Source organism: Ammospiza caudacuta, chromosome 8 (genome assembly GCF_027887145.1).
Source record: "Ammospiza caudacuta isolate bAmmCau1 chromosome 8, bAmmCau1.pri, whole genome shotgun sequence".
NCBI classification, from domain to species: Eukaryota; Metazoa; Chordata; class Aves; order Passeriformes; family Passerellidae; genus Ammospiza; species Ammospiza caudacuta.
In genome coordinates this window covers 19,040,521-19,067,248 of record NC_080600.1, presented here as the reverse complement: position 1 = coordinate 19,067,248, position 26,728 = coordinate 19,040,521, and the positions used below count along the sequence as shown (strand labels likewise).

The window sequence follows — 26,728 nt, the reverse complement described above, 5'->3', positions numbered from 1 at the left end:
GCCTCTTTTTTTATTGCTTTATAATCTTCTCAGATGCCTAATTTTGAAAGCAAAATGATAAAATTGTTTGATTGAAGCTTCTGGAGTTTAATTCCTTTTTAAAAAATAGCACAGTAGTTTAATTTTAAAGGTACCAAAAAAATGAGCTTTACATGAAGGACTAAATTTTGCTAGCAGTTGCATGGAATAACTCACTGCTTATGACTAATATGTCCATCACAAAATAGCTGCAAAGAATAATTCTCAGTCTGAGTTTAGACTGAAAGAGCAAACGCATTAAAGAAAAAACATACAGGAGAAAACAATTTATTGCAGTCATTCTTTTTCTGCCATTCTGTAAGGAAATATGGATAATTCACTAAATCTCAGAAGAAAGCCCTTTGCTCTCCTTTACTCAGGTTTGGTTTTCCATTCTCTTTTTGTGTAGAGAGTATGGGTGTAGTATGCAATAGTCGCTATGTTATCACCTGTTAAGTGTCATGCGTGACACATCCCATTACAGATTCTATGAAACTGGAGCCGTTTGAAGTAAAACTTTCCATTCAAGTGTCAACTGAAGCGTGGGTTTTATTTGCTTTTTCTTTGACAGAGATTGTTCTTTTACTGTCTCCTAAAATAACTCTGATATTTGTTTTTGTTTAGGAGAGGAAAAGGTAACAATATCTAGCTAGAGGCTGTGAAGATAGGAAGCTACCGGGGAAGTGGAGGGGAGCTAGAAAAGGGTGCTGGGAATGGGGCAGAAAGGGAGATTGGGCATGTCAGCAGGTGAGAAGATGCAGTGTGGGAAAGGGTGACATTACTGAGAGAGAGGGGGAGACAAGCTTGTGTTGATCTAGGACAGTGGGGAAGAGAAAGGTGGCAACCAGCTGTGCAGGACGGAAAACTGCTTTTTATGTACAAACAAAGCTACAAAACCCCACAAAAACAAAACAACCCAAAAAAAGTGACAACCAAAAAAACCCCACCAACACCCCACATGTAGAAAAATATATACAAAAACTCTGTTCATTAGAAAAATATAAATTTGAAGGCTTGGGAACCTGAATCTTCATCTTCCTGTTTCAGTTCCTTGTAGCTGCGACACAGGTTTTGCATGTTTGTCTAAAAATGAGATCACATTAGTGTTTATTGAAAAACCCTTGCTACCAAGGCTTTGATAAAGAGGCATGAAGGCTGTTTACTGCTGATGTCAGATATCAAAGTCTGTGCTCAGTACAGATGGGGAGGGGAATTGCTCTACATGTGGAAGAAAATACTAGACCTTTCCTGAAAGAGAAAAACCGGAGTTTTGTAAATAAAATTGTCATGATATATTTGGGACGTAAAATGAAAGTCTATTAGAATGTGCACAGAGAGAGAGAAATTGGACACCTCTGGTATAGCATTTTTCAAGCCCAAGCTCTTTACTTTGCAATTTTAATAGTACTCTTTTAAGGTCATTTTTTGTATATGATTTTAATACTTAGTCTGTTGCTTTAACTACTTTCATTAAAATTTTATGAGCCTTTTCAGAAAATCAGATGGGAAATGCAAATAAATTATGTATTTTATTTAGTATGTAGTAGATACAGTATTACTGTATGTGTAAACAAATAAAAATGTTTATTAATATAACAAAGACTATGCTGAAAGATCCTGCTGTAGTCTATAAACCACATAGGCTATAAAGAATCACTTTGAGTTTAAGTAGCTAGTGCTGGACCAAACCTCTGGATTTGGAACAGTACAGAGTGACAGTATAAAAAGATTCATTATCTTAGCTATTATAAATAAAGTGGGGGGGATGTCATGAATTATGAGGCACAAGATTGAATCTGAAAACCTTAAAACATTCATTTTCTGAGAGCAAGTACTTAATATTTTATAAAATCCCACAGAGTTCTCTGCTATCTTAGTTTTGCTTTTTCACCCTTCTTCCTCTCCTGGCAGAGCTCACCAGTAATCTGTTAAAATTCTGACCTGAGCACTCAGCAGTCAGCACAGTGCTATGTGTCAGTGATTAGCTTACCTGTCTTTTTACTGCTCCTTCACCCTGTGAGATGCCAAAGCAACAGAGAAAGTATATGTAGTAGTGAATGTTATCAGTGGGGAGAGATGTGGATATATACTTGATTTCTTCAAGCCGGGTAATGTGTTCATTTAACTTCTGTTTGATGAGAAAACCCCAGCATCATAGGAGAAAACTTCCTAGCACTACTTGTACAGATCAACACAACCTTGTTTTTATGGTGGTTTGGGAGGTGTTTTAGGGGAGTTTTGGGGAAGTTTTGACATTGTTCTGTGTGTGTTGTGCTTCATGTCAACCCTAGACAGAGGAATCCTCTCACCTAGAGTAAAAAAGTGGTAAAATGATCAAAATGTGGAGCGAACTCTGCCCTTGTTTGTTTGAGCAGTTTCTCACCTCACAGGTAGCCCTGCTGATTTCAGTTTCCTCAGACCTTGGTGACAACAACCGTCTGCAACAATTACTCCTTTTATACCTTATATAACTGGGCATTAAAAGCTCCACCTCTTTCTTTCTATCTTTGATCTTGTTATAGCGAATGCTTTGTGATTCAAATTAGAAGAAGGAAAATTAGACATTTTAAGGAAGTTTTTATAGCTAAAGAAGCAGAAACAATAATTCTTCTCCAAGTTTAATGATGAGTGATGAGTTTACAGCATATGAAGAGTCTTCACTTCCACTGTAATTTGCATTAGCAGAAGAGAGTGCCTGTTTCAGTAGTGATTTTTAGAAAAGGAAAGCCAGGAATAACTCCTGTAGTAAATAGCAACTATTAACAATCAGAAGGCCAACAATACTAGAATGACTAATACTGAAATATACTTTTGCAATTAGAGCTTTCATGTCTTTGTAACCTTTAGTAAGGAATTGTTCTTAAACTTCAAACAGAATTTCTTAGTACCTTCATATGAATCAATTGCCCTGTAGTTTTCAGTTAAGCAATTTAATTGCTTAATCAGAATAAGAACCTAGTGATTAAAATTTAAGAGTCATGTGGTACCAGGCAATATCAATATTAGTTTTTACTCAGGGTAGCTGGTTTAGATCAAACTGAATGAAATAGAAAGCATGTTTGCAATATGCTTTAGCATGCAGGAATGTCATCTAAGTCTTCTCTAGAGTTAAGAGTACAGACACTGAAGAGTGACATAGCAATAAGACTGTAATAAAGCTGCCACAAAACACCAACTCCAAATCAGAGAACTTCTGCGCTAGAACAGCTTTGAGGGTTGTTGGATTTTTCATTATCTATGTTGAAAAAAATTAGCCCTTCTGTGAAGAGCATCTATGCAAGAAGGGACTATTTTCTTAGAACTGACCTGAAATACAGAAATAGCAAAAAAAGTTTAAGAGAACATAGTGGAATTCTGTGCAGAAATCTATAGTCTTACCACTCAAAAGTGAGCCAGTATTGCAGGAATATGGGTAGTCTTGATCAGAAATTATCAGATGCTAAGTATTAATTCTCTTTTGAGTTGGTATGACACCAAGTGCAGTGGGATTTTGGCTAATGGTTCTGTTTTCATAATGGAGGCAGTGAGGAATTTATGGAAACAGGAAGCAGCAGCAGCACTTTTTGCTGGTGGAGTTGTTCTGGATGCCTTTGATCAGTAGCACATCCTAGGAGGTTAACAGTCATACTGGATCGGATTAAAAGTCTGCCTCTGTCCTCTTCCTGATAGTATCAAATGCTAATGCCTAATGAGAAATACATAGATATGACAAGTTTGTCTTCCTTTCCTCCAAGAGTTCTCCTTGCCTTCAGATATTCAGAGACTTAAAGATGGAAGGGAAGAATAGCTTCCTTTTAGCTGATAATCTTCAACAGATCTTGTTTCTCTTGAGTTTTCTTACTTCCCTTTTAGCATATGTAAACTCTTAGTATCCACAACAACAGAAAAAATTATTCACATAAGTGTTTATCAGGGTTGTTGCTGTGAAGAGAAATGATGACTGATTACCTGTTTCTTTCTTTCACTCTTTCAGCAAGATCAGAACCCAAGTAGTAGCTTTCAGCTCCTTCCTGGGGGACTGCTTTTTCGCAGGGGGGCCAATTAAGCATCTGGTATAACAGCCATTACATTTTTATTCTAATAACATTAGCCTCAGTGTTTCAAAATCTGATTTTAACTTTTTGCTCTGAAGTAAATTGCATAGTATGTTTCACTTTCCAATGTGAGGGTTGATATACTGTGAAGCTGTAGAAGCAGCTCTGAAGAAGAGGCTGTCAAACTCCTCTGATTAACCATGTGCTAATATGCATGAAGTTTTAAGAATTGTGTTAATACTTTAGTGATTGATTGCCATAAGTGTGTACTCAGCCACAGTATGGCTTGTTCTGCATTATCTTTTTTGAGGATATGGAATGGCATGCATTATACAGATTAACCAGTTTTCCCTCTGAGTGTGGAGAAAATACTTGTCCACAGTCAAAAGACTAAAGAAAGAGAAAATATTTGATGAAAAATAGGACACAGGGCCGAATACACATGCAAGTGTTCACTCTTGATACACAAGAAAAAATTAGCATAATCATTTGGATGTTCATAAATCTATGGGCCCAGATGTGATCCATCCGAGGGTGATGAGGGAGTTGGCAGATGAACTTGCAAAGCCACTCTCTATCATTTACCAGCAGTCCTGGCTCACTGGTGAGGTTCCAGAGGACTGGAAGCTGGCCAATTGATACCCATTCACAACAAGGATAGGAAGGAGGATCCTGATAACTACAGGACAGTTAGCCTGACCTCAGTACCTGGTAAGTAATGCAGCAGTTTATATTGAGTGTAATCACACAACACTTACAGGATGGCCATGGTATCAGACCCAGCCAGCATGGGTTTAGGAGGGGTAGGTCGTGTTGACCAACCTGATCTCCTTTTATGACCAGGTGACTCTCCTGGTGGGTATGGGAAAGGCTGTAGATGTTGTGTACCTGGACTTCAGCAAGGCCTTTGACACTGTCTCCCACAGCATTCTCATGGAAATGCTAGAGAAATCTGACAGAGCTGCTTAATATCTGTGACATTGTTCAAAACGTTTGTTCTTGATGTTTATGAAACTGGCATTTAATGTAGCTGGAGCAAAAGCTTATGATCTCAAGAATATAAGTGATATTTGTTATTTAGTTTTAAAAAGCTACTGGACTAATAACACAAGCAGCAGTCGTGAGTGGAGAAGTGATGTGTTTGCAAAGAATGAAGTTGTATAGCTTTATGTTGTATGACTCTATACAGCCAAATATATTTGCCTTCCTTTGTAAATAAACTGTAGACAATATCTGTGTTTTGGGGGCAAAGAGACATCAATGTGCTATCCTTCAAGTATTAAAAAAAGAAAATATAAAATTCAAAATGAGATTACTGTAGAAAGGAAGATATTGTTGCAAATGATTCAGGGTATTAAATGGCAGTATGTCATCTGCAATATCATATTAGAATTTGAAAGCCTTTTACTGTCTAAATCTCAAATTAGGCTAACAGGAAAAGGTTTATAAAAGGTTTATCAGTTCTTTCTATTTATTTGTGCTGTATATCTGACAACATTTTCTTGAACACACATTTATGTCCTGGTTGGGTGATGATCAACAGTAACTCCTGCCTGGCACATTAATGTCACTGTTTTGACTCCATGAAGGTGCTCTGCCTAGAGGTCAAGCCCTGCTAAAGTAAACTGTCAGGCTCAAAGAAAACCAAAGCTGTGATTAAGGATTTGCAGATTCCTATTTCAGAAGTTAGCATTATCTAGCATATTTCGATGGATTCCATCAATCTTGACCAAAAACCCAGTACAACATCAGCAAAGGAAGAAACCATTACTTAATGTAAGAAAAAATCAAAGCACATTGGTTGGAAAGCATGGGGTTTTTTAAAATATGTTAATATTTTTTAGTTTTTAAATGCTGTAGAGCTAGAAAAAGAACACAGTAAAATCTGCTATAATGTGGCTAAATGTCTTCCAAATTATTTTAACTTTTCTTTTTTTTTTTTGACTGGACTGTACTCACCAGATGGACATACAAGATAAAAAATAACCCATGGGAAATACTGCAACAAACTATTCTTGTGAACTACAGTTGGCTGAGATGCTTTTGCCTTAGAATGCACACATGATGATGTGTTTAAAGGATGAAGTAATGTTTCGAAATTGCTGGTAATCTATGATGATGCATCTTTGTGCTCTTTATACTTCTGAAGCTATTAACTTCTTTCCAGACATTTGATTCCTTGAACTAAGTGAAAACAGCACTTTAAAAGAGTGAACAGGTTCCTCTTGAAAGGCACATGAACCCGTTTATTTCTTCTTACTCTTTTAGCAAGACCAGGGTGTAGCCAAGGATGGCTTTCTGGATTGTTAAAATAAAAAAAACCTTTTTTTAATCTACAGTTCACTACTTTGAATCCACTGCAGGCTGAACTTACGAACATCTGACACTCATGCTGTAACTTGGGTAAAATGAGTTATTGTTGCAGGCCTCTCTGTGGGCAGGGATGTAATGCCAACATGTGGCTCTTGCTGAGTACAGTGATCAAAAGACAGATACAGGCTGGTACAAGATAGCAGACAAAAGTGGAAATATGCTCATTTACTCCAGCTGAGGATTTGGTCACCAGGCTTGAACCAGACTGAAAATTGACCTACCTGTCCTACTTCTGGAATCCCTTAAGCATAGGTAGGCCTCAGTCTTGGATTAAGGCTCTTGAAAATTGCAGTTGCTGTCAACTGTTCCACATGAAGATTAGAGTTCAGTGTTAATTTAGGATATTTCACTGTACTGATGCATTTTGATTGGATTGCTGTCTATTTGAAAAAACCTGCCTGTTTCTGTAGAAAAGTTGCCTTTGTAGTACCAGATTTTGAAATTTTGTTCAAGAATCCAACCAGCAAGGAACTGAAGGAGATTAATTTGGGCACTGAGTTTTACACCTGATCCATGGCACTGTAGCAATTTTCTGACAGAGTTGTTTAAGAATCTGATTATCCAAGGATTGGATTATCTTGATCTACTTGTAGCTAGACTCTGGTTTGTTTTTCAAGATTGTATGGGATCACTGAGCAGAATGATGTGTTTTCTAGTAATATTGAGTCCCAGCTTAGAGGAAACTTTTATTTTTCTAAGGTATGCTATGGGTTTGTCTGTATTGAAATGTCATTTGACTGTGCTTAGCCAGGCTGTCCTGGTTGCAGTATCACTGTGGCTGCTGCTTACCATCCTGAAGACATTTGGAATTTTTGATCAGAATTTAGGATAGGAAGTTGAGTAATGTCTCCAGAAATGTCTGCATTGGTTGATAAGGGACATCACCAAGAAGAATTGGAATGACCCTTTCTTCTGTTTTGACACAACATTTCTGCAGTCTGGTGCCATGTTTTGTGTGTGCATGGCACATATGTGTGTGCATTACACTTCACATGTACTCTCCATTTATTGGGTTATTGAATGGGAACAGAGGAATGTCATTTGTACACAGGTGAGACAAATGGGTAAGAAAAGTTTGTATTGATTTGCTGTTCAAATCATATTCTAAGTTGCTCCATGCAGGAATTCTATTGGTTTTTTTCTAATTTGCTATTTAAACACATTGTACCAATGCAGAACTGAATATTGAAAAGATCCTAAATACATAACTTGGTAATTAATATTGTATTGTCTTGAGAATACTGAAAATTGCTGCAGGAAAAACTAAACTTAGAAGTTTGGAGAGGTTCCCTTTTCCCTGGGAGATATTAAAGGCTAAGTGTACATTTGTTAAATGTCTAAGATTGTAACGAGTTTTCAAAAAACACAGATTTATGAAATGGTCTTTATTTAGAATATCTTTTATCCTTGTCAGTATTCTTTTTTTTTAATTCAACCTTTCCATTAAAATGGCACATCATGACATGCCTAGCAAGGGAGCTGCAAACCTCTTACAGATGCTGAAACATATATAAATTGTAATGCAGTAAATTGTACAGACTAGACCTTAAAGTTAACCTGTATGGCTATAGCGGTATTTTGTTGGGTTTTGGGGTTTTCTTAAACAAGGCTGGGAATGTAATAGTGTAATCCACTTGTGACTCATGTCTGTTAAAAACTCAGAAGACAGCCAGATGTTACTGGGTGTGAGTCTGTGTCCGTGCACTACAGAACAGTTTAGCGAAATCCTTTGCTGGAGCTCTTTAGAGGAAAACTCCCTTGCCATTAGGTCCACGAATTAGACTTGTTTTTCCTAAGGACTCATTTTGTGGAAGAAAGCCTTGAAAATACAAGTTTGCCCAGATCTGGCTAATGTTAGAAGAACATGGAATGTAGATGTGAAAAGTGAGCTTTCCTTCCTAAAAGTTGCAGTGAAGGATCTGGTTCACAGCGTACTTGCACACAAAGCTTGAAAGGTTTCCTTTCAGTCCATTTTGAGTTATTGGTGAATAGATGGGGGAAAAATTATTACCCAGATGGAAGATTTTTTCCCGCTTTAGTTTTTCTGATGTGGCAAGAGGCTTTTTGTTTTTCTAAAAATAATCTTGATCTCCATAATGAGCGCAAGTGAAGAAGTTTCAGTACAGAGGATAGTTTGAGGGGGAAAAAAGAGAAAAAAGTTGAGGCATATAAAAAGAAGCTTAGTTCAAGTCCCAGTATCAGTACAACTATGGCTTCTGCTTTTAGGAATCTGTAATAAAATACTGTTATCAACTTTATAAGCATTCAAATGATCTTAAAAATCTCAGTAGGTAATAGAAAGGAACCTTTGCTGAGGACTTTTCCTGAAAACCTCCATAATCCTTTCAGATTCTGCAGGGATTTTGAGTCTCAACCATGTCAGATGTCAGATAACTCTTTCTCTTAGTTAATAGTAGGTTTGACAAAATTCTGCATATTCCCATTTAAGAGTTGGATTTTTTAAATGAACTTTTCAAAACTGTTTGAAGACAAATACTTTTGAACTCATTAACAAAGCCATTGCAAAAATATGTATGACTTTGTTGAATGGCCTTTGTGTTTGTGTTTTAATAGCGATAGATTGATTACAGGTGTATGTCTACCTTCTTTATAGGTTATCTGCTGGTAACTTCAAGCAAAACATGCATTAATTTCTTAAACTGAGAAGTAACCTATGCACTTTCCTTTGAAATACAAATAGATCAACAGAAGAAAATAGATTTTCATAAATTTTCCTGGAATTCAATCTATAAACCAAACCAAATGTAGATGAGGAGTGAAAGGTGCAATTCACTACTTCATTTGATCTGCTTTATTTTAAAGTGCTGTAAGGAACAAATTGTTTTGCATTCCTATGCTAACAGGACACACTAATCACTGGGAAAGGTGATTCTGGTTTTGTTCAGGGCTTATGAATTAAGGGTTATTACTGGAAATGGCTCATTTACTCTGTAGGGCCTGAGACAGAGAGTCTGAATCCTCTGAAGCTTTTGTAAATACATGTTGCAGAATCTTCCCAGACTGAGAATTTTGCCTGTTTGTAGCTGGCTAATCCAGAAGTGCTTCCCTGATAAGGTTAATGCCCAGTTAATTGCTCCTAGCCTTGACACACAGTTTAATTGTTAATTGGCCAACATATGCTTGTTGCTTGCTCTGTGTGGAATTCCAGCGGATGTAGTGATGCAAACTACACGCTGGTGGAGGGCAAACAAAATAAATACAGTATTTTATGTTCTTTTAATTCAGGGCCAAGTGGATTTGGATGAAGTGTTTATTTAGTTTGCTGGCTGCTTCAGATGCTGTGGCATATTGATTCCTTTTATTACTAGCAGCCATTTAACCTGACCTCTCTCAGATCCAGTATTTTAAAAGCCATAAATTTTAACTTTACTTATGAGCAAGGACTGAAATGCTGTGAAAGCCTTTTTATTAGCAGAGCTTTTGCCTTACTCCATGTTCATGTGTCACCCATGGCAACAATATTTAGAGCATCTTAAATTAGAGCGGCTGTTGGGCAGCTCAGTGGTGGTGGGGTTAGCAATAAGAAGAGCTCATAAATATCTCAGGCATGTAGGATTCACTGATCAAAGTGTGGGCAGGTACAGAAGCAATGCCATGATTAGCAAAAGGTATTCTTTTCTGGTTATTTTGTTAAAAATCTTTCTTTTCTTAGTCTTGATGCTTACAGATAAGGAAGATATTTTGTTAAATTGCTGATATTGAAATGTCGTTTCCTTTGCTGCCTTGGCTTTTTGTTTTTTTTAAACAATAATCAGCTTCCTTGTTTCATTAGCCTAAATTAATCACTAAACAACACTTAAAGCAATCTTTAATGTGGGGCTTATGTAAGTATTTATAAAAATATGCCCAGGCCAAAAATTGATGCATAAAAATGACATACCACTCTTTGAATTATAAATAATATGATTGTTTCAAATTTCTTTCTGCATTCACATGTAAAGAACACAAAAAAGCTTTAGATTAGTGATGTAAACACAAAGCTTAATATGAACCTCTTGCATTCTTCTAATTTGTTACTTCTCATTTAAATTATTAATTTAAAAAAATATTATTTCAGGCTTGATGACTAAGATTGAGTAATAATTCAGCAGTTTATTTCAAAGTAGGCTTAAGACTTAACAAAATAAATCATAACTATAATTTTAATGTACGTTTTGGCTTGCTTTCTTCTGTTTTAGTACTAAAGAAGTTTCCCCATCTGTTTCACAGATCAAAAGGTAATGCTCTAGATGTTAGCCTCATACTGTCAGAAGTGACTTTATTTAAATATTAGTGCAGGGACTCTTTACTTCATGTTAAACTTTGGCCTGGGAACAAAAATGTTGGTTTAGTTTGAGAAACATAATTTATATCAATTAGTCTCAGAAAGTGTCACATTTCCCAATCTTTTAAAGCTGGATTTAAATGTTTGACCTTTTCAGAGGGCAGGTGTGGAAGTAGAAATAAAGCAATCACAGGGCACTGGAATTTTTTTGCTACTACTCAGTTCCAGACTGATCAATTTACAAGGTGCCTGAAACCACTGGGGAATCCTGTTTTCTAAAAACTGGACTTTTTCCTGTCTGCATTGCTTCTCCTATTGCAGTTTTCCTTTAGCGGGTTGTAACACCTATATCTCAAGTCAGTTTATACATAAATATCCTTGAGGAGAAGCTTTGTGCAAGAGAAGCAGCTTGATTTATATTGGGACCTGTTTGGAGGGCAAGTGCTTCAGTTTGCACCAACTAGAGGGAGGGCAGGAATCTGCTGGAGAAAGAGGGATTCAGATGTCTAGGAAAACTGCACTGGATGCAGGGCGATACTGTGAACTGGAGGGTTATGTGAGGGGGTAGACTTCTGTAACCAGATGTAGAAAAATAATTATTTCAGCAGATAAGATCGCAGGGTTTCTATGCAATGACAGGCTTGGCTGCATTTTGTCTGATATTAGCACTAACCTGGGAAGTGCATGTGCCCCTTCACTGAGGCTTTCGCTTGAACCTCTGCCTTTGCTTCTAATTCTTAGCTTTAATATTGTTGCACTGGGAAACTTGTTAGCATTTTTGAGATGTTTAATGCCATACATATTCTTTTTGAAATAGTAGCACGTTCCAATGCAGCGTTGTTGTTTGTTAGTGGTAAGCCTGTAGAAAACAGCGACACCAACTTGCGTTTCTAAGATGACAATAGTGCATTTTCACTTTTTGCCTAATGGCTGCCTTATTGCAAGCATTTCCTTTTCAGCTGGCTAAGGCTCAACATATCTTCTGGGCCTCAAATTGTGATCTGTCATTATTCATAGCTGAAATTGCAGTTTGTGCAAATGCAGGCTAAATTGCAATCATTATATGTAGTAAAATAGATTGAAATATCTGTAAATCTGAAGACTGTAGCTGTCTCTTACAATCAGAGAACATGTTAAATTCTCCTATGCTTTGATTTCTCTTTATTAGATTTTGTTTCTCTGTCAGTTGCAGGGTTGTTCTGTGTTCAGTATTTCTGCTTATTATCTGGAATGCTTAGATTGAGGTATTAAATGAGAAAAACTAGATATCTTGTCTTTAATATATAAGTGCAAGATAGTGATTCTTCTCTTGCTTTTCATCAAACCCTTAATCTTTTCTATGTCACCTGTACAAATTAGTGTTGAAGAAAAAGCTACCATGTGATCTAAGACTTTTCTACAGAAATCTTGTATTAAAGCTCTTCATTTGAAAATCACAAGCTAAAAGATGTAATGGCTTTCAGATTCCTCCTTCCTGAATCATTCTTTGCATTGAATTGGTGGATGATTGAAGGAGTATCTGAATATAAAAATATAAGTGAGAGGAAAAAATCCTTTGTAGTTAGGCATACTGTGAATCCTACCAGAAATAAATGAAACTACATTAAACAAATGGTTAAGAAAGAATGGAACATGAAGTAATCTAAGTCACCACATGATGTTGCAATCTTGTAGAGTGAGGAGTTGGTCTGTTAGGTTGGGGTAGGCCTGAGTTCCGTGAGCCCAAGCTGAATATCATGGATACTAGTGGAGGTGTGTGTCCAGAGCAGAGCAGGCACTGAGCTGTACCTGCTTCCGTCAAAGCTGTTGGATTATCTTATCTCCCTCTGAGTGCTACCACTGAAGAAGTCACCATCAGTGCTTCATGCTCAGTTGTTTGCCTGCTGAAAGCAGTCCCATGTTCTCTCCAGCCTCCCAGCATCCATAGGGTGGAACACTCACTGTTTTCAGAACTATTTTCTCTTCCCTAGGACTACATGAACCTCCGCTATGTGCAATGCAATAGGAACCAGCACTCGGTGTGTTTAGGGAACTGGCAAAAACAGAATCAAATTATTTATAATTTGTTTCAACTTTTTGTTTATTGTATTTTCTCAGTCTCCGCGATGATTTCCCTTTTCCTTTATAGTTTTTCTTTACCTCACTGTCTTTCAAAATGTAAATAGTAAGTTAGTCTAGCTCACATAAATATTTTCCTCTAAGTATTCTCCTTTAGGCATATTCCTGTAGTTTTGGTTTTCAAGAAGAAACATTATCTAGAAAATAAAGTTAATGATAAATATATAAAATGTTTACTCTGTAGGGTGTCTTGGGAGTTGTATTTCATGTAGAGTGACAGTGATTCATGGCTTCTCTGCATTTTGATTCCCTCTGTACGTGCCTTTGGGGTGGCTTGCATCGCCCACAATGCTGTGTCATTTGTTTCCCTTTGATTTTCATGACTGACATCTTGCTTTTGGCATATTTTCTTCAGCTGGGCTATTAAAAAAAAAGAAAGGAATGTGCAGATGTGGGAAAAAGATAATATTGGAAAGACCTGACTAATAACAGTAGTAGTAAAAGAGCAGAAAGCAGGTTTACTTAAAGTGGTACATTAAGAATTTAAAAATCTGTGTTAGCCATGTTGGCATCGAGCAGAAAATTAAACCATGTGTAACACCATCTTTCAGTTGAAGGATGATCAGTTACAGATAACATCTAAGAAGCAGCAGTTTGATTTCAGCCAGTCTAGGCAGGTAGTGATGTCAGCTGTTGTCTTCTCTTATAAATTCAGGAGAGATATATAAAGTAATTCACCATTTATAAAAACAATAAAGTGGATGCTTCAGTTGGCTTTTTATCATTGTGCTACCAGAAGCAGTAAAAGAGCTCAAGAATTTCAAATCCATGAAAAGAAACATTTTAACACAATGAACAGCTGAGTTCCTTATTCTCAAATTATGTTTTTGTATTAAAAGTCCAGGTAAGGCTAGATATAGACACACACCATGTGTCCCCAGAAATGCTTGTTAATAACTTGTAAAAGATAAGAGAGAGGTTTTGTTGTTCATTTGTTGGTTTGGGTGTTTTTACCCATGAGATAAATAAACACATTTTCAGGCTTACAGCAGTTCTAAAGGTCTGCTGAAATTAAAAAGGTACTGATGTGGGCAGGGGAAGGCAATTTTCCAATTTGGGCTGCAGCCTTGTCCATTATGGAGTTTTGTGCATTTTTCTGGAAAGCATCCAGTAATAGATGCTGGCTCAGAAAGCAAGGGGCCAGGTCTCCTTGCTTAGGGAAGCTTTTTAGCTCCTGTATCTTTAGCTGTGCTCTAATAAGTGATAACTGCAGCTCTGTAATGAAAGGGGGGGGAAGGAATAAAAGCTGAATTGTAAAAAATTAGAAAGTGACATTTCATACCAAATTATTACAGTCTTAGAATGGGTCAACTGAATGCTCAATACCAATCTGTGAGTGAGGGTTCTCAGTAAGTTTTGAACAAATGAGGACACCTTGGTGTGCTCGGGTGTCTAAGGGCTGGGTCCCAGTGTGTGTGGGGAGGCTGAGCACACAGCTTGCTGTCTGTTACGTGTCCTGTGAGTGCCTCACTCCAAACTTCAGGTGTTGGTTGGATTTTCTTAGGAATGGCCTTCATACATTGCAGTCTTCCAGTCTGAGGAACTGGCTCAGCTTTGTATAAAACAGGCTGTAACCAGCATTTAACTTGAGACTCTTTTTCCAGGTAATGGAGCTTAGAGCAGTAATTGAGTGTAGTACAGCTTGCACTGGGATATGTTTGTGAGCATTTCTGTACTTTTCTGGCCAGCCAGGCCACTGTAGCAGCAGTCTGGGGTCAGCGTTGGCTGCTGGACCTCCCAAATCCATGGGCTCACATGGCCCTGCTGGAGGCAGGGACGTGCCCAGCCCTTCTGCAGTCACCTGAAGCCATTCCCAGTGGCTGTTCCTCCCAGGAGGCTCGGAGCAGAGTGCTGGGGACCCAGTGCCAGCAGGGCCCCCAGACCACAGCCGCAGCCCCTCGGTTTGCAGCCCAGCCTGGCTGCCTGCTGGGTTGCCCGGGGCCAGCAGCTCTGCCAGTGTGTTGCTGTGCTCTGTGTCTGGCCAAACAGCCCACCAAGGCTGGCTGGTGACTGAAACTTGAGAGAGCTTCCTCTGCTCATCAATGCCTTTCACTTGGCCTTTTTCCTTATCGTTGTTTTTCCCTTGGTTTTTCTCCTTCTCAGCCTGTGATAGGCAGCACAGTGCCTCCTACTGATGCACAAGATTTTAGTGATTTTTAGCACCTTTTTGTTCATGCAGGTCTTTCCTCTAACTTTGCTTTAGCACTTGCTAATTTGTCAATAATGGTAGTCTCCAGAATGGCAATTAGGGAACAGAAGAAGGTTGCACTGGGTGATGGAGCAACCAGGGTTCCCTTAAACCTGTTTGTCTCCACACACACCCCCAATCCCCTACTTGTTTTCAGCTACATATCAGTCTGCAGGTAAAGGAAGTGTAAATTGCTTTATGTAGACACTACTGACAAGTCTCTATTTGGTGCCAATTCTCAGCTTTTTTACTTTTAAGAATTCACTGAACATGCTGTTCAGAATTACTTGCACTCTAGAATTGCTAATATCACAGCAAATCATACTAACATATCTGTCTTTTCTGTGACCCTTGAATCCCTTCAGGCTTTACAGTATGGACATGGAGGTGAAGGGCTTCTCTTATGTTATCCTGTTCCTTTTGTTAGTACTGCTTAAAAGTTGAAAGCAAAAGCACTTGAGTTCTCAAAGACAGAAGGCTTATTGCAAGGCACAGTCTCTTACTCAGTGTTTCTAAGGAACATTTACTGTTCTGCCATATAAAAACTAAGTAGATGCTACAGAGACTTTTAAATTAAGCTGTGAATTTCTTCATTGATTGGAGTGCATCTATTCATTGAATTTTGTTCTTTACCTATTCCACTATCATTTTTTAATACTAATTAACACAAATGCTGCTACAAAATAAAGCCTTTCTAAGGTCATATAGTCAAGCAATCTAAAGAGAGAGAAGGTTTGGGACACTCAGTATTTCCTCTGTTTTTCTGTGAAGTGCTTTCTTAAGCCTGTAATCAGGGAATGAGGTAGCGACAGCAACATCATTTATGTTAACCTGTGCTTTGCTTGTTTCTTGAAAAAGCTCTGTGTGTGTTGGTATCATAGCACTAGTTTCAGCTTGAAGGAAAAGGTTGGGTAAAACTTAGAGAGAACTAATGATGTATCTTCTCTCAGAAGAAATGTGTTTGAAAATATCAACCATTCATACAACCTATCTCCTTCTAAAAAGCAAAACACTTGTGTAGCAGTGGTTGTTCTTGTGAGTCTAACGATAATGCTCTCCTTAGTGCTAATGATAATGCTAACGGAGACTGTTGGCACTGTCCAGGTGGACATCACTGGCAAAGGTGGGGGAAGCAGCCCCATCCTCATCCCTGGTGAGGGCTTTGCAGTGGCACAGAGCGAGCCAGCTATGGCCCATCACTTTGTCAGGTCAGTACATTCTGTGCCATTCCCTCCAAGTCTGAATGGGGATATCTGCTGAACTAGGTTTAACTTGATGTTATTTTTAGAACAAATTACATTGATTGCATACTATTTCAAAGGCCCCAAGTAATAAAGTACACAATTAAATGTATCTGACTAGTTTAATTTCTCTGTGTGGTTTTTGGAATAAAACCTTAACCATTTCTTTTCCAGACTCCTCTGGCAAAGATTTTGGTCCTACTCTGGGATTAAAGAAATCCAGTTCTCTTGAGAGTCTTCAGACTGCTGTGGCTGAAGTAAGGAAGAATGAACTCCCTTTTCACAGACCCAGGCCTCACGTGGTGCGGGGCCGGGGATGCAATGAGAGCTTCCGGGCTGCCATTGACAAGTCTTACGATGGACCTGAGGATGAAGAGGGTATGTTGTGCTGAAGGCACTGACTGAGGGAGCCACCTTCACTTAGCACTGCTGAGGGCCAGCTCGATGGAGCACCATGAGCCAGTGATTTAGTCCCACTGAAGCTGATCACATTTTAAAAACTGTTCACATCTTCCACTGAATAGAGCTGTCTTTGCAGTACCCCATCCAACCTTGACTGGGTTTAGTGTAAAGTCTTTCACTGATCTCCTTTGGGGCAGGGGTGGGTTGGAGGATTTAGAACTCAATCCTTAAATAATTATGTTTTTCAACTTCAAGAAGCAGCTGCTTTCTTCAGATTACATTAAAAATTATCTCCCTTGTTTTACAATTCCCCCTTTTCCAGCCAGGAAATTTGTTTCATGTTGTAGATAAGACAGTGTATTGATAGCACCCTGCTGCTCATTCTTTCACTATGGGTTTTATAGACCCCAGTCTGGAAATACATCTCCTTTAGTATGGAGTGTAAAACAGTGCTTGGATCCTGAGCCCCCCCCCGCAGAAGGAATACGGCTCTTTTGCAGCCAGACAGTACATTTTATCCATTTCTTGCTCAGCCACTAAAATAGAAAGATTCCAGGGAGTGAATGAAGTCATTTTGTTACATAGGTTGATTTTGCAGTCACCAGAATCTCTTGTGGAAGTAAGCTGTGTGTTTGAAACCCAGCACATGGTTAACAAGCTAGATTTCAAAGAGAACAAGTGCTTTGCTGTATCAGGATTTTTATATCAGGAACAATGATTAGAAAACAATTCATTAAAATAATTCTGCATTTAATTTACAATACAAATCTGTTTGAATCCACTAGATCTGCTTAGTCTGCTTTTTAAATTATTCAATTAAATGAGTAAGTGTGTGAGTCATTTGAGCTCTTTGTAGACACTCTTGCTGTATTTCACATGTTTGCATTTCAGTGGCCCATAGCCATCCTCACTGCTTCTTTTTCATTCTGTGCAGATGGTGGCTCTGATAAGAGCTCTCACTGTGGTCAAGAAGCTCAAAATGTGGAATCTGCCCCTCCAGGGAACCCTGAACTAGAAGATGCAGAAATCAAAGCAAAAAAGGACAAAAAAAGTAGGGAGAAAGAGAAGAAAAAGGGCAAGTCTAAAATCAAAGAGAAGAAAAAGAAGGAAGAAAATGAAGATCCAGAAAAGAAAAAGAAGAAAGGCTTTGGTGTCATGTTGAGGTATGGCATTTTACAAAGCAAAACAGCCATCCAGTCTCGTTATAAGATAGGAAACAACTGATGCTCTCATAAAGTAGTGGAAAAATTATTTCACTTGGACTCAAATAATGTTTATGTTATTCAAAAAGAAAGCAGTTTATACTTTTACACCAAACTTGTAACTGTGGCAGAAGACATTTGGCAGACAAAATGTCTTTTTGTGCCTTTGAAATGCATTCCCATATGTCAGAAAAGATTCAAGGTTTTAGGCTTAAAGCAAGCATGTATCAGTGGGGAAGGATTTGTGGGGAATATTTCTGAGTAAAACAAATCCTGCTCCCAGACTCAGACCTTTGCTTTCTCTTCCCTTTCTTATCTGCTCCCTTCACAAGCTGCAGGGAGAGCAGAATTCTTGTGCTATTGCAAAAGGTCTACTAACATTTGCAGTTGCTGAAAGCCACTACCTATGATAAAATCTTTACTTCGTGGCTTCAGGCATTGCCTGCAGTGAACAAAAGTTCACTGTCCTCCCTGCCCAGCATGCAAGTGTTTGGATTTCTGCTGTGGCTATTTGTTCTGTGGCTCTGTAAACTCTGAGTCGCCAGAGTTGTTCAGGCTGTTTCCTTGCTCTTGCTGGAGCTTTTGGTGCTTCAGGTGCTGGTTGCTGACACCCTTCCTTCCAGTATCTGTTGGCTCTGTAGAGTATTTAAGTGTTGAAGTAGCTCTTTGCATTTAATACAGAGTATGTGATGAAAAATCTTGGTCACATGGAGGAGATTAAACCAAAGGAACATGTGGTTACTCATGGCACTGAGCACTTAACATTGGCTTTGGTGTTTCTTGTCGTGCTGTATTGTAGACAGTACTCATATATACAAAAACCACAATCATTGCTTAGGCAAGGATGCATTTAAATAGTAATCTAAGAAATGCAGCTGCAAGATCATTCACTGATCATGGTGTCCATTAGGACATATAATGTATGAACTTGCCTTTCAACTTTGTGTCACCATGTTCTCTAGAGTAAAATTACTTGTGTTATATTAATATGGAAGGTTTTAGCTTTCTTGCATGTATCAGCAATTGTCCTATACAACTTTTGAACCCTGTGGAGACACTGTCAAAAATATTCAGGCATACCTGTATTCCAGATGTACATGATTTCAACAGTTGTTAGTGTTCATAAGATATACCTGGCTATACCAGTCTGCTTTCAAATGGGCTTTTCAGGAGCAGAGGAGGTGTGTACACACACTTGTGCATTGCACATGCATTTGTGTTCATGTTGTTTAAAGAAATTTGACTTAACATGGAAGGGTAGTCAAAAACTGAATAATTAGGAGGGTGACTTCAAAAACTCTCTTGTGTGTCTTAAGCTTTATATCTCTTTTCATTCTTCTTTTCAACTCTTTAGCATGAGTAGGAAAGAGGAGGGGAGTGGCACAGAGGTCTGACAAAAGGATAAGTACTGCTTAATGTATCAAAGATACATAGCAGATTCCAAGTTTGAATTGTAAAGTCTTACAGGGATACTATATCTGAGCCAGAAAGAACATGGGATGACATTAGAATCCAAAACAAGCTATTGTAGTTGACAGAAATTCTGATAATGGTCAATATGCAAAGCCGGGAACAACAGGTTACCATTTGTTGTGATTCCCTCTTTCAGAATATATTCCACATTTTGGTAGTACACAAGGTTTATACATCTGCTCTTTCTATGATCTTGTCTTTGATTTAGATAGTCTTCCCAGCTGACAGTGTTAATAATATTTGTCTGTATGGCAGCACAGAATGGGAATTTCTATCCCACACCCCTGAAAATCTCTACAAGACAGCAAAGATGGAAGCATCATGTTGTAATAAAGAGAGAAGGAGAAGTAGGTAAGAAGTAACAGTTCAGCTGAGAGGTTTTTAGAGGTTCTGTGTCCTTGTTGGTGTATCTTTCCAGAATTTATAAAACTTGAAAAGAAATTCCTTCCTGAAAAGGTGAGAGTATTAGGGAATACTAGCCATGATAGAAGTGAAAGAAAGCTGCAGACCTGTAAAGTAGAGCTTGAACAAGAGCAACCAGTGTGCATTTATTAAATAATTGGGGGCCATATGTCCTGGGCAAGATGAGCAAATCCAGGCTGGTATTTTTTCAGACAGAAACTGGCACATATGACTTGAAAAACAAAACCAATTGATCTGAATGTTTTTAAAAGAAATAATAGGGAACTAATAGTGGAATTCAGAGCAGATCAAATACCAACTAAATATTAGATTCAAGAGGTATTTTTCAAACTGGAGTCTTGTACTGATGTGAAGGTGAATGTTAGGAGGGATGGGGAGGAGGTTTGAATGATAAGTATTTTAGCAACATGAATGGAAAGAAACATCCAGATTTTTTTATGACGTTGTGGGAATGAAACTGGCATGGTTTTTTGGTAGAACATCTGTGGAAGCAAAAAGAGAAGTTTAATATGACAAAAGTTGTGAGTTTCTGCAGCAGGCAAGGTGGCTACTAATTCTTGGTATCTTAAGAGAAAGTAGGGGGAAGTATTTAGAAACTGAGATGAGCCCAGTTTTGGACATGATGACTTTAAATTGGAAAAGGGACCTGCCACAAAGGGGGCATTGGAAATGTAAACACTGTAGTGGAGCAGAAAGCTTGGTGGAGAAGGAAATCTGTAGTGTGCATTTTATAGGTACGGCGGTGGTTGTGCTGCGATCCCCCATGTATGAGACCACCAAAAGAAGGAACAGAACCCTTGTTAGTCTGACAGGAAAGATAAAGCCAAGGGAAAGGGAAAAAAGTTATTAGAGCAAGTGGCAGGGGTAAGAAGAGGAAATCTATTCCTGGGACCAGGCAATGTCATGAATTTTTTCAACTGGTCTGGTGATTGCAGCCATGTGATGAATCCTGCTGGGAGCTGGAACCCCCACTTTGGTATGTTCATGCTGTTTGTAGTTCCTGGGCAGCTTTGTTCAGAGCTATTTCAGCTGTGCCTGCATGGTTCTGCTGTGCTATGGGATGCATCCAAACAGAAAAACAGACTTATTGAACCCATGTCAAAATTGGCTTGAGATAAGTAGGAACTGAGCATCTGTGGTGAAAGCTCCAGGACCAGAAGGACAATGAAAATGAGAGATCTTGCCAGAAAGCTCAGTGCTAATTAAGACACATGCATTTTCTGGTGAATGACGTGGGGTCAGGTGTAAAGGACAAAAGAAAGTAGAATGTGAGGCTAAAACAGCTGCTGGAAATGTCCTACTTGTCTTCAGTGGGATTTTTGTGCTATGCTTGCTGGGTCACACATACAGCAGTAAGAAACTTTACCTTGATATAGTGGCCGTGTGAATTGGCTGACTTCTCCTTTATAATCAATAACAAAGCATTTCAAGATATTAAAACCAAATCCAAGTATTCAGCTGTAGTACAAGAATTGTTGAGCTTTAGTCTTTTGCATCTGAGATTTTTGAACATATTGGAATTGCTACTGCATTGGTTTTTTGCCTTTTTTTTTTTTTAATTTAACAACAGAAAATAGCAAAGCTGTTAGCAGTTGCTAACAGATTTCACTTAGTGCCTCATCTGTTGCTCAGCTGCTATTTACTTGTAGTTCCTGGTCTTTTTTTACACATACAAAAAGAAGAATGATTGCTTTCCTGCTAAGCTTTGGCTTGATTGAAGCTTTATTTAGGTGACTGTGATTCAGGGAGACCATCAAGAAATCATGCTTTTTTTTTTTAATCATTGTTGTTTCAAAGACCTGTTTTTTCACTCAGTATTAACTGAAACTCTTGGCTGCAGCATATTAATGGCTGTAGCATTTGGGCAAAGTAGGTTAATGTACTGGAGGTTTGAAATGCAGATGACAGTGGTTAAAGTCTCTATAATCCAAAGTACAGTTTCACTGTGGTGCGGACTGCACAGGGCTTTGTTTCCTCGGTTGGTTCTGATGCATGTAGTGCCTGCTTTAGTTCTGAAAGTGTGTATGTGCTGTCCAAAGAACAGAAGTTGAGTCTCAACTGGTTTTGTGTAATATTGGCCAAGGGGCATTTTACATATTTTACTTTTTGATGTTTTCTGGCACATCATGCTGTCATTGTTCACTAATAACCCATCACTAGACAACAGACTGAACAGTAAATTGATACTGTGTATCAAGAAAACAAGTACATTAAATACTTTCAGTAGTGGAGCTGTGACTAAAGGTATACTTCAGTCTTGGGGACAGGCTAGAGTCTAGCATCTACACTTAATCTTTTTCAGAACAGAAATAATACTGAGTTCTCTGCAAGAGAAGAGCAGCAAGATCGCACAATGCCACATTTAATTCTTGGCTCATCCCTTTTCTCACATTGAGCTGACTGATTTCTTCTGGGCACTGTGAGTCTTAGAAGACTGCTGGGCATCAAATGAGCTTCCCTGTACTTCTTTTTGAAGGTGTTCAGTATTTTCAGGAGAAACACTGTAGTGAAATAGCATATTTGTGGCTTTGAAAAAAAGGTAGTGTGTGGTGTCATTGCTTAGAACTGTCAAAAGCTCTGTGAGCAGGGCTCTGTAGGCGGTTTGGAAGGGTTAATTAACCCATTGGTGCAGGGTGTTAGAAATCCCTGATGCTGAACACTAATGCAAAATGTATTGTCACTTAGGACCAAGAATGCAAAGCTGATCTAACCAAGAGGTTGATAAAATAAATTTTTAAAATATTCCTCAGTTTGCTAGGTGATGAATTCCAGATTTTAAGTTTGTGGTCTATATTTATTGAATTGCCATGCTTTGAAAAACTATCAAAATACTGTCTTCTAACAAAGGTAGACTGTGTGTTTCTAAATTAAGTTGGCAGAAGGCTGAACCTTTAAATCACCAGGGAAATGTGACCTCTGCAGTTCTGTATCCTAATCCCATAGCAGTTGTTACAGTGCTGGAGTATAATAGACATAAGTCTATGGCTCTCTCTACCTTTTCCAGAATAGTGATTGTAAAAATTCTGGGCAGCCCTTTCAGTTTTATGGATATGAAGGTAAGATAGCTAATGGACTGCAGCCACACCAATGGCATTTTAATAGGTAGCTCCCCCAGGCAGAGACCAGGAGGCTGAAGTCATAATTTTTTTGTGTGGCATAAAAATCTAAGAGCAAGTATGTAATTGGTGACTTGGACTAAAGAGTTGTGCTGAAGCGGAGTGCAGTGGGAGAGCACTCTCTCATTCCATCTTCAATTCTAGGCTGGACTCAGGAAGAAAATACAGCCAACCTTGTTCATATAAAGCAGTGCTTGTCAGCTTGACTGTTTCACTATAAAATATTTTAAAAATTAGTATAGGTGAGAAAATGTCTATCCCCCAGGAGTATTGCACTTCAGCCATGACTTGCATATTTGTGCACATATACGTATAACTGCAAGCCCAGGAAGCAGGAATATATATGTGTGTATTAGTTAGATTTGCTTTTTGCTCTTCAGAAAGAGTGCAATTTTCCACATAATAGTTCATCTTAAATTATTTACCTTCCATTTCACAATATGAGCCATGAATATTTTATTTTTTGTCCCTTTAATTTGCCAATTTTCCTTTGAGCTAAGTGCCTTAGTGATTTTAATTTTTCACTCTAGTTGGAAGACAGAAATGACCCTTTTTTCATTACTACTATTATAGGCCTTGTGCTCCGAATGATACTTTTTACAACCAGCACTGTTGAGCCTGTAATGGTATTGCAGAGTAGATAGCATAATATACAGATATTGACTTCCATTAAGTGTGGCACTATGATAACTTATGGAGAGATTTTTTTTTCTGCTCTGTTGCCCTTAGAAGTTGAGTGTTGTAGAAGAAAAGGTAGCAGTACATGAAGAAGGAGCAAATAATAAAGATGTGGCTTGTTGGGGAGAGGTGATGTATATAACTTCTTAATGTATTTATCTGTGTATGATGCTGGAAATCAATATGGACGTTGATAGATAAAAAACCCCACAACTAGATTAAATTATGTTTTAATTAGGCTAAAGTTATTTTAGATTTTTTGTTCTCAGTTGCAAAATTATCTGAGATGGATGATGTGTATTCGAAAGACAGCATCAGTTAATGAGGCAGATGAGTTATTTAGAGGCCTTGATTTCCTTTTGCACAATAAAATTTTCATTTAGGTAAATTGGTAAATAAAACTCCACTTTCCTTTAAAGAGCATAAGAACATGAGAGAGAGGATATAGCTAGTCAATTAATCTAGCGCAAATTTGTCAAGTATTTTAAACTAAAAAACCAAGCATTCCATTTTATATGTATGACTTTTGCTTTTCCTCCACCATATTAATTCTTCCTTGGCTGCATTCATAGTCAGACTAAAGCAGAGAAAATAAGGGGGTTTTGTACTAAAGATGATCATGCAGACTGCCTACTAAAGGCTGATTTGTTTAATTAAGCATCTGTTCTCCCCTTAATACGCATGCATAAATCTCATTAACGTTAGATGTATGCAAGTGCAGTGAAGAATAGACCCCTCACTCTCATTACTGAACTTGGATAACAAGATTTATATTTACTTAACAGATCAGAGCAGAAAGTTCCCTCTGACTATTTAAAAGGACTCGAAATTGCAAACTGTTTGCAAGGAGCATGCTTTTTGTGAAAAACTTGCATGTTCACTTCAAGTTGAAATATCATTATTCAAGTCATTACTAAGCAAAAGGAAAAAAAAAGGCATCGTGCTTTGTCTGTGAGGATTAACTTGAAATTCTTCTTTAATGGATACTTGCCTATTTAATATTGACCTCTGTGCATGCTACAATTGCTAAAAGCAAACTCCAGGTATTTTCTGGAGGTAGCAAATTTCTTCTAAGTGTCTGTCTCTAATCTCTCAAGAAATGTGTTCTGCAAGAAGAGTCCTAGAAAGCAAAGTGTATTCTTGGGGAATACTGAACACTGCAGCACTGTGTTCATCCGTCATTCACTAGAGTTGGCTACTGAATCATTCCTTGCTCTAAAATCCAGCTGAGGATAAAGTTTGAATTCCATGTTTTCCATATAAATTGTAGGACATTGGGTATTTTTGTAGTAGTACAGATGCATTGTGGTTTAAGGTCCTAGAGGGTTTAAAGTCATGCCCAAAAATATTTGAATTGAGGCTTCCTGTGCTGTATTTTAACCAATGAATACAAAGTTTTGCTCAGGAATATAAGTAGAGTGTAAGTTCTACCTTATTACCAAAAGAAACAACAGATTTTGCTGATTTTCTGAATCAGTAGTTCTTGTAACATGACCATGGTAAATGGAGGGGTTAGGAGGAGAGACAACAATTAGCAGAGAAATGATACAAAAGGGGACTCCTGACAGATTCCTTAACTACAGAGTGCTGCTGGGTGCTGGTTTAATAGGTATTGCCATTAACAGCCATCTGTAGAGAAAATTGAATATACTCATCTCACTGAATTATGATTTATGGCACACAGCACAGTCAAACTAAAGTAATATTTATATTATAGTGCAGAGTCATTGATTAAATGCACATGGCATCTCAAATCCAGTTGACATTTTAAGTCGAAATGATTGCAGACATGTGGTCATTTATTTAACTATTACTTTAAAAAATGTGTCTCTACTTGTTATTAATAGAAGAAAGTCAGACCTGACCAATATTTCAATAGGCTGACCTTTTGTTTTGCTGACATATAAAAGGAACAAAGCTCCTTTTGGGGTAGTCACAATTTCAGAGCATATGAAGTATGCCAGCTTTAGAAAAAACCTGACCCCTTGAACTACTCTGTCTCTTTCTTCCCTTTTTTATTTCCACGTGGGATTTTTGAAAGAAAATGAAGAAGAGATGGTTTAGGAGATAGGAAAAGTTTTAGGTTTGGGGTTAGATAGGAAAAGGTTTAGGAGATACTGTGAGAGAGGCTTTCTTTCAAATGCCTGCTCTGCTACTGATTTCTCAAGAATCACTGGTTAACTCCACTGCTCTGAGCCCTACTTTTTACACAAAAATTATCCTCTGTGCTTGTAAAAAATGAAAATAACATTTCTCTGCTTTGTATTGTCATTGTTCAGCTAAACCTGTTAAAAATTATAAATACATTTAAAAACCAGTTTAGTTACTTCTATGAAAGTGTATCAGGCAAATAGTTTTATTCTTAAGAAAATGAAAAAGTAGTAAGCTTTCATATGACTTTCTAAACTAATTTTCCTCTCCATACCCATTCCTGCTGCTGCTACTGCATGTGATGGTGATCTGGGGTTTCATTCTCTCTGTACTACCTCCTAGCCACAGATGCTCTCACCTTCAGAAATGTTTTTTGGAATATAATGCCTTAGAATTAAAGTTGGCTTTCTATATTTTACCCTGATTTTATGTGGTCTTGCTAAAAAAATATTTTAAAAATTGTTGTTTCAAATTTGCCACGGGCAAACTATTTGTTCCTCTGCAGATTATTCCTCTTGTTGGCCTTACTCTGTCATCTGTGATCATGAAGACTGGCAGCATCTTCCCCCTTTCACAAAAGTCCTATGTGGGATGTCATCTTTTCATGAACCTTAAATCCACTCAGTGGGGCAGTGTCTGAAATTTGCTGACTTACTACACAGCACACTGAAGACAGCACACAGAAATTTCTTCCCTTTCTGCTTGGACTTGTGTTGCTTCGAGATTATGTGAGTCTCTCTTGAGGCTCACACTGGTTCCTGGTTCTGAGTGCTCCCACCTACCTGTGCCACCTCCAGCTCTGTTCCCTTCCCACTCTGCTCTGTGTTACCTGGCCAGTGTGGTCACCTGCTGGGAGCAGCCACAAGCACTCACAGCCAGCCTGTCCCAGCAGCATTTTGCTTTCTACTGCAACATTTGCAGCGAGTCTGGGCACAAAGTGTTTTACACAGCTTTCCACTTCCCTGAGAGTTGCTTCTGCTGCAAACCATCCATGTGCATGAGCACTGGAACAGCTAAATGAAGGAT

The 26,728-nt window shown here is 38.2% G+C and overlaps 1 protein-coding gene across 2 annotated transcripts in view; it reads left to right on the top strand.

Annotated features, from left to right (window-relative positions):
• PARD3B (par-3 family cell polarity regulator beta) overlaps positions 1-26,728 on the top strand; it is a 387,748-nt gene that overhangs the window by 236,237 nt on the left and 124,783 nt on the right. For both annotated transcript variants that reach the window (XM_058809265.1, XM_058809264.1), the window contains 2 exons: positions 16,432-16,635; positions 17,594-17,822. In XM_058809265.1, the coding sequence (XP_058665248.1) occupies positions 16,432-16,635; positions 17,594-17,822 (433 nt within the window). The remainder of the gene's footprint in view (positions 1-16,431; positions 16,636-17,593; positions 17,823-26,728) is intronic.